We start from the raw sequence: 8,287 nt of genomic DNA on the forward strand, positions 1-8,287 counted from the left end.
AAATGTGTAAATACCAAACGGAAAAAAATGATCGCAACGGAGAGAAATGAGCAAGAAAAGTTTCAAAAGTGGGGAAATGGATCAGGTGGTACCCCACCCCTCGGTCAGCGACGCTTGTCGCGAAAGGGCAAAACGAAAAGACGACACCACGTGTCCCAATTGGCGCGAAGATTCTTCGGAACCACAACGAACCGCGTACCGTGGGGAATTGCAGCGTGCGCTCGGTACTACACGGGCTCGGCGATCTTTAACAGCCGAGATGCATCCGTTCCCTGGTGGGGTCTACTTCACCGCACTAGCTGGGCCAATGGGAGATCCGCCACGTAGTCGGACCGTCAACTGGCGGGATGAAGCTCCCGGGCACGTGACGTCACAGAGAGTGACGACGAGGGTGGCGGGGGGACTAGAGAGAAGGTGGGATTGGCCTTCTTAACTGCGTGCGCGGGGGGGGGAACTCAACCACGGTCAAGTGGGCGGGGACGGCTCCCTGTCTCCGCTATAAAAATTCACTAAGCTTCTCTTTTCTCGTACCAGCTGCGCCAAGAAGCGAAGGAGGTGGTCGGGTGGTGGCGACTCGGTTCTTCTTCTTCTTCTTCTTCGTCTTCTTCGTCTAGGTCAGTAGGAACCCTCGATCACCGTCTCTTCGATCGCAATTCAATAAACCGAGAGAGAGAGAGAGAGAGAGTAACTCGAACTCACTCGATCGCGAGCTCTCTCGCCTCTAATTTCGGATTTTCCCGCGATTTGGGGAGGTGAATTGCGGCTTTTCGAGAGTTGCGAATTGGGAGGGACCCGGGGGGGGAGGGGTTTGTTAATTTTGGAAGTGATCGATTGCTCTCTCCTTCGTCGGAGCTTTGGGTGGATTTCCTTGATTATGTAGTTCTCGGATCAGTGGAGGGTTCTCGCGTTACGGGGTTCTTTCTTTCTAAGTGTGGAAATGTTTTCCGAATATGGCGATCGTCGTCTGAGAGGGTTTTTTGAATCGATAGCGATGAGAGCAGAATTTAGAAGGCGGGTGGCTGTGCCGGGTTAGGTACTCATGAGTCATGAGGGTCGCTGTTGCTTACTGCTTCAGGTCAAGAGCGTGAGTTGAGGGCCATCTGTCTAGAAAATCTTAGGGGTCTCGGATATTCCTGTAGCTGGGTCCTGAGGATTGTGCTTTTTCTTTTGTATTAATGTTGCGTGTTCTGTGGTTGAGACCAAGAGCATGAGAAGATTCGTGCCGCTGAGCCCGGTTTGTGGGTTTAAAGCTTTGTCTCCTCCTTGTCATGAACGTTTTGTGATTGTTGCGTTGGTGATGTTGTTAACACGATGGATTGGTGAGGTTTGATGGAATGTGATTATCTAACTGCTTGATTTCGTGCTTCTGTAACTTTGTCTGTCCAGTCTGCATCATCTGGGATCTTTGGTTATGCTCTGTAATTGTCCACTTCTCCGTTCCATGAGTTAAAAAAACTTATACGCAGCAACTTACTTTTAGGATGATTTACTTAAAATGGATGCGAGGAGAACCATGTTTAGATTTCTGTGGGTACGACTGAATGATAGGGATTACTCAAATGTGGTTATAACTATGAGAAAGTAACTATATTTGCTTGGTCATCCCCATTGTACCTGTGAAGTTCCAATTGCAACTTTAGCTTTACAAAATTTGAAGTAATCATGCTCTGCCTTGTTACCCTACTTTGGTGATCAAATAATTTTCCCTTCCCTTTTTTCTCCTAGGACATTGCCTTCACTTTTCTTCTGCTCTTTTCCAGAGTGAAAGTCATCTTGGTCGTGGGGCATTTTCTCAAGAGACATAATCAAATTGTGGTTTTGTGGTCATGTCTCCTCCGGCAGCTGAGCCTTTGGCTGATATCAAATTTGATTGTTCTCATGAGGAGCTGTTCATGTTGTTGGAGTGCATTTTAAGTGGAAGTTCTCTTCCGCGGAATGTAATCACTGATTCAAATCCCTACGACTATCGGCCTGAAAATTTACCAGGTAAGATTTGTGTTTTTTGCAAATTTTTACTCTTTTCAGGTATCGCCTACTGTTAAATGTCTAGTTTTGAGTAATTTGCCATCGTTTATTCCCTTATGCTGGCTTGCACTGTCTGACTCTTAAGTTGTTTGGGTAGATAGTCCTATGAATCCTGTTCATCAATGATATCTTTGGCCTTCTTGCTGGACCTGATCGGGGGTCTACACCAAAGGATAGAAGGCTCAAAAGCATCTATATTCTCCATATGCCATGTTTCCCATATGCAACCACTAGGTTTAATTGGTACTTTTAAATGCTTGAGCAGCATGATGTCTAACTTCTATAGATAAGTGATTTCCCTGCTTCAACATATCAGAATATTTCCAAGGGTTAGGAGACCGTGGGAGTAAAATTACTTCTTTGGTACAATGTCTGTTATGCTGAGGCTCAGCCCATATTTCTCCTTGCTTCCTCTGTGCTTCTTACCTTTGGATACCATCGGATGGCAATTCTCATCCATCTGGACGTCATGCCTATTTAAGGAGAATTAAATTGCATCTCCACTGTACGTTCACACTTTCTAAATTAGTAACTTGTCAGATAAACCTGTTTTCATAAATAGGGAGAGGCATGTTTCAAGTTATTACAAGAATCTTAATAAACGAGTCTGATTTGGATGGAGTCCAGAGCTAGTTGTGCCCTGATACAACTATGATCCTGCTTCAAGTAAAAGTATACAGATTATTAGTACCTCTCACAAGACAGAATGTCTCTATCATACTTATTAGTATTGCTGTGCTAGCTAAGCTATTTTCTATTGTTGTGATTTCTTGATTAATAATGGAAAAGGAAAAGGGAACACCAAAGCAAAGTAACATTTTATTATCATGAGAAAGAAGAGAATGTGTCACCCTGTTAGGGGTTTGTATGTGGGCCTAGTCCATCTGCAAAGTTTTGAAGTACAATGAAATTGTCTTACTTGTCAAAAAAGGAAAAAAGAAAAAGAAAGTAAAAAGAAGAGGATGAAACATGATACATGGAATTGTAATCTGAGAAGACCTCTTGGCATTTGTGCCTATTATGATGTGTTTGCATTGACCACTTTGTGCTTTGGGCAAGAAGCATGCGCCTTTTCCAAAGTCAAATTGAGTCAAGGAGATGCTATTGATGGCATAGAATATGTATAACGGTTCGTGAAGTTGTGTATGCATCTTATTATAGTACCTGCCGATGCTAGCTGTAGGGAAATTTAAATAGGTGGTGCAAAGTGTCTTAGAGACAAAATTGAGTAAAGTGAAAAATCATTTGCATGTCTAGAGGAACTGCACTGTATGCTTCAAGTGGTTTCATTAGGATTGTGCTAAGAAAAGTGTAGTTGATTTAGAAAATTATTTGTCATCCTATCAAGGAAATAAGAATTGCTTGTTAGAATTGTGCTTGACTCATGGAGATGATATATGCAGAAGATATTTGGTACTTGATACGTTCAGAGGACAATAGAGCTATAGAGAATGGATTCTGGAAGCCCAAAGGGAATCCCCTTAAAGTACCATTAAATTCCTCCATTAGCGGCTGGATAACAACTCTCGTGTTCTGTGATCCTCAAGCTTTGGAGGATTTTAAGACCGATTGGATAATGCAGGAGTACAAAATAACATGGGATGGGTTAAATTGCGACACCAGGGCAAAGGTAAAGGATCGGTTGAGCTATAGGCTAAATCAAGATGTTTCTTTTGCTTTTATCATTTAGTCTGCTTCCTCCACTCTGAGTTCTTGGGCAAAATGCAGGGGGTCAATTGTCTATGCAGAGTTTTCCAAGAACATGTACATCAAGTTGACCAGAAAATGGCCCAAACATTTGATGGTTCTGACATCTCTAGGGGAAACAACAACCTGTCAACTGCTTCTCTTACCATTACCTCCAGGAGCAATGCTGAAAAAGGATCCACAAGCAACCACCAGGTATATTATATTGTCCAATTTAGCTATTCTTGAATGCTTCTTGAGCTCTTCTGAACTTTTTTGCATCTGGATGTCTAACCTTGAACATATGTAGCCTCTTATGTCGAATAATTCACAGTTGATACATTATGTTGGTATAGGTTTCTATTAGAAAAGTGCTAAAACAACTTAGACATGTCTGAAGTTTTTTGTCTTTCCATAAGGGTTACTTTTGGTGAGTTTTATTCTTCAACTTTCATGTGGTTATCATTATGCTCCCGGTAGGGCTGACCTTGATTATTTCTGATGTCAGCACAACTGATGATGACGAAGTTATTGGCTATGAGTTTACTGTTCCAAATATAACATGGTTTTCCGTGTACATCTATTTTATGAAGGTGATAAACATTTTTCAATGTCCTAATGAATAAGTTACGTTATGGTCTTCAATTATGTGGGATCAGCTAGTTTTGTTATGTTGAGATTTTTCTTCACAAAATTGGCTCTTGCGTGCTTTGGAGATCCACCTAAATTGAATTACTTTAAAGATTTTAAATATAGGATGCTGAGTTTAGATGGTCTTGCGATAAGCTTTTGATGCGTTGTAAACATGGTAATGATGCCAATTTTTCGCCTACTTTTTGAGAGAATCTCCTGCTCAATAGAATTTACATTTTCTCACATGACTATTGGAACAAATTAGATTCTAATCTCCTTTGTTGCTTGTATCCTATATCTGTTCTTTGGGAAAAGGGAGAGGAACTACTTGCCAGGTGGTAAAATTCTCTTAGCATGAATGGGTGAATAATAGATTTGGAAATTACAGGCTGTTGCAGCAGATATTCTGCAGAACCATCCTTTGGAAGATCTGCATGCAGATGTTGATCTCTTGGATGGCTTCTTGGAGCTACAAGATCTTGAAAATCCTCAGTCACCTTCCTCTAGTTCAGACAATTCTAGTTGCGTGACCATGTCATCAGATGAATGTTTTGATTCATTGGCCCTTTTGCGAGACATTGAGGCTGAACGGCTCCAAGAGGTGGAGAAGAAGGATGAGCATGCTAAGTTCAGTGTATCAACTGTTAAACCATCCAATGTGGTAACGCATGAAGTGACTTCAGGTAATTTTAGAAGAAAAAAAGGACCTAAGCAAATTAAGTGCTTTTATTGACTTCTGATATTTTAGTTCCAACACTGTTGTGAGTGGTGATCATTGTTAAGTGTTTGTATGATCTCCAATTTGGAGAATAGCTTACTCTGCTTATAGGTGGAGATTGAATTAGCATACTTCTGCAATTTTATTGCTTATCTTGCTTACAGCTCTTAGATGCCTATAAGAACATCTCTTTTCCTTAAGGACAGAAAAAGTTTTCTTATATAATGTGATATTTTTTTTTTTGGTAAGGTTATATAATGTGATATTCTCACCTTCCAAATCTGCTTTTCAACCTGTGTTCCTAACTGATGCCCTGTTGAAATACATGCGAAAGAGTGTGCCTGCTTATTCTTGTTGGGGCCTTCTTCTCCAAAGAGTCACTTGTGTGGAAGCAAGAGCTCTCTATCAGGATTCTGGGGATACCAGGGAGAAGATCCCGTGATTCTTTCTAATACATGAACAACAAATTGAAACTCTTAAATGTGCAGGTTTTGTTTGACCCTGAAAGAGAAGAGCAGAGACTGTTGGAAATTAGCCAGCTAACATAAAGAAAGGACTGACCAAAATAATAATGATAATAATAATGATAATGATAATAATAATAATAAAGAAATAAAGAAAGAAAGAAAGGACTGAACTTTCTTTTTCCTTTGTTCAATTTATACAACTTGAAGTGTAGAATCTGCAATTCAATCAGACAGACAGCAGAAGGATTGTTAATGCTAATTAAATTTTCGTGATCTTTGTAAAGTTCATTATGCTTGACTGGTTTTCTGTGGCTTTGCTGGTGCTAATGTCAAGTGGTAATTCTTTTCTGTAAGAGATCTTGAGCAGTTGTAAAGTGAAGCAAAGCTAACTTGTCTCTCTGATGTAGATTCTTTTCTTTGACTGCCAAAAATAATATTGCGTGCATCTAGTACTTTTTGTACATGGATGCCTTTGAAGTTCTTAAAGAGTTTCTTGTGGTCAGTGTACACACTAGTTCTTTTTATTACTTAGATTTTCTTTTTGGACTAATTATTACTTAGATTAGAATGCTAGAAATTGCTCTTACTATTGTTTCACTGATCTGAATCACGCAAAGGCAACTAAATTGATTTTTAATCATCTGCAGGATCATTTACCAGTCATGAACGTGAAGACATCCCCAAAACTGGTTCCTCTCTTCTCAATACAGCTCCAGCTATAAGAAGTAAAGCAGTAGATAGAAGGAATCCGAAGCATGTACTTGGAGATGGGGAAAGCCAATCTGGTTGCGAAAATATTGCATCCCATGCTTCAACAAGTGAAGATACTTCAGCATTGGAAAGGAGACGGAAGTCTGATAAGAAAAATAAGATGTTTAAGAAGTTGTGCTTCTTGCCTTTTCAGTTCCTGTTCTGATCCTTACCTCTCTGGAGTTTTCTTTTCCTGCCATTTAATTGTATCATCAAGATACGGCATCTCCATATGATTAGAGCGGGAGAAATATGCAGGGATAGGTATACAAAATGTTCTTTATGCTGATCTGAGATGTTCATTTGATTTAAGAGGTTAGGGTACATAGGGAAGAGGATACAACCTGAATTGATAGCCATAAGAGTAGGAGATTGGATACAATAGTAAATGGGTGGAGACTAGATAACTTTGTTGTAATGTATGTGTGAATGATGGAAAGTTGTCTTTCCATCTACTTGTACTTAGCCTACCAATGTCAAATATTACTAGGATTGTTCTGTGTCTATTGTACTGAAATTTCTTGTACTGTTGTTGAAAAGGAAGCAGGAAACATCAAATTGCAAAACATTATTAGCAATTTCTAACATGGCATCTTTTTATATTGTTGCTTCGATTATACGATGCCGCCTCAACTACAGTTATGAGGTTTTTTCTATGGTCCCTCGACGTTCTTCATTGTACCGATTTCGTTGTCGTCTTTTTCTTTTTGTTTGTTTCTCTTTTTTACTTGGCAAGTTCATTGTTGTATTAATACTCGAACAGTGGTCGCTGCCTTCAGCTTGTTTGATTCCACATCTTCTACAAGGCAAGGAGGCTTTTTTATTAAAGAAAATTGTTTATAGGGCTGCGTACCATTAGTTTCTATTTTAGCAATTCACCAACGAAATTTAAATTGATGGGGTGGTAGGAGCAGTAAAGACAAGACTTCTGACTAGGAAACATGGCAGAGACAAAGCAACTGACAAGGGTCCTTCCATTGCTTGCCGTGCGAGACGAATGATAAACCCGCCAAATAGAGAAAAAAAAAAAACCAAGCATTCATGATTAGTTAATACCGCAGCCAACGCAGGTAACGCATGATTAATTTTGTCGGTCGGGGACGATGCACCGGACAGGGACGTCCCGGCCAGAGACACCGATCGCTGGAAAAGGCGTTCTCATCGACTTTTACACCATTGTTAAAGACATCGGAAGTGTAATCCTTGATGTCGAACGTGCTCAATTTCGAGAGCACTCATTAGTATCACCTTATCATGTAGACCCATTTATTCAAATAGTAGACAAATGTCGAACATGGCATAATTTGTGTAACACACTTATCAAGCAAGTTTCGTATATGAATACGTTTAATGTGTGCACGGGTTTGTTAATCGTGAGATTCAAGCTACTAATTAGTGCTAGTTGCTAGTATTAATTTAACTTAACACCATTTAATAACTACTGGTTTTCATTGCTATAAACTGTTACTTCCTTCAAAGATATTGGTATCTGTATACTTGTTTTCTTGTTCATAAATCTTGGAGTTAATAACACAAATAACCTCAAATTAGTAAGCCTGAGATAAATTTATCCAAAACTAATATTTTAATTACAAAAACTCAAATTGGTAAACCTATGGCGTTTTAATCTTTATTAGTCTCCGTTAAATTTTAGTATCAAATTGATGAATAGACCAATATAGGGTTTTACCTTTTGATTGTTATAGGTTTACCTATTTTGTGGTTTTTCGTAATATTAATCCAATTTAATGAATGTCATATTTATCACGAATATATTAGTTTGGGGTTTTTTTTTTTTTGGTCGGTCCTACTCTAATCCTAATCTAGCACTCACTTTCAGACTTTTGCTCTGCCTCCTTGCAGAGCGTGGGAGTCGAAACCCACTCCTGAAATGAAATCGTCCTCACCCCAATCCCCCTTGAGAATGTGGGGATTTGAACCCCCCACCTCCCCCTTCTAAATTAGAAAGGTGGCCACTGGGGCGAACAGTTCGGGGTTTTAGTGATTA

General features: G+C 39.6%; 1 protein-coding gene across 3 annotated transcripts; it reads left to right on the forward strand.

Moving 5' to 3' along the window:
* The first annotated feature begins 449 nt into the window (after positions 1-449).
* LOC104417076 (NAC domain-containing protein 105) lies at positions 450-6,864 on the forward strand. Of its 3 annotated transcripts, none has more exons than XM_039315673.1 (6): positions 450-614; positions 1,726-1,986; positions 3,429-3,655; positions 3,754-3,927; positions 4,733-5,027; positions 6,177-6,864. In XM_039315673.1, the coding sequence occupies exons 2-6, from the start codon at positions 1,827-1,829 to the stop codon at positions 6,443-6,445; spliced, it is 1,125 nt and encodes a 374-aa protein (XP_039171607.1). In that variant the 5' UTR covers positions 450-614; positions 1,726-1,826; the 3' UTR covers positions 6,446-6,864. The 3 variants fall into 3 exon arrangements, with proteins under 3 accessions (XP_039171607.1, XP_010026844.1, XP_010026789.1); XM_010028542.3 differs by having other exon boundaries at positions 1,761-1,986; XM_010028487.3 differs by lacking the exon at positions 450-614 and adding an exon at positions 1,301-1,319 and having other exon boundaries at positions 1,761-1,986.
* Positions 6,865-8,287: the final 1,423 nt, after the last annotated feature.

This window comes from Eucalyptus grandis, chromosome 6 (genome assembly GCF_016545825.1).
Source record: "Eucalyptus grandis isolate ANBG69807.140 chromosome 6, ASM1654582v1, whole genome shotgun sequence".
NCBI classification, from domain to species: domain Eukaryota; kingdom Viridiplantae; phylum Streptophyta; class Magnoliopsida; order Myrtales; family Myrtaceae; genus Eucalyptus; species Eucalyptus grandis.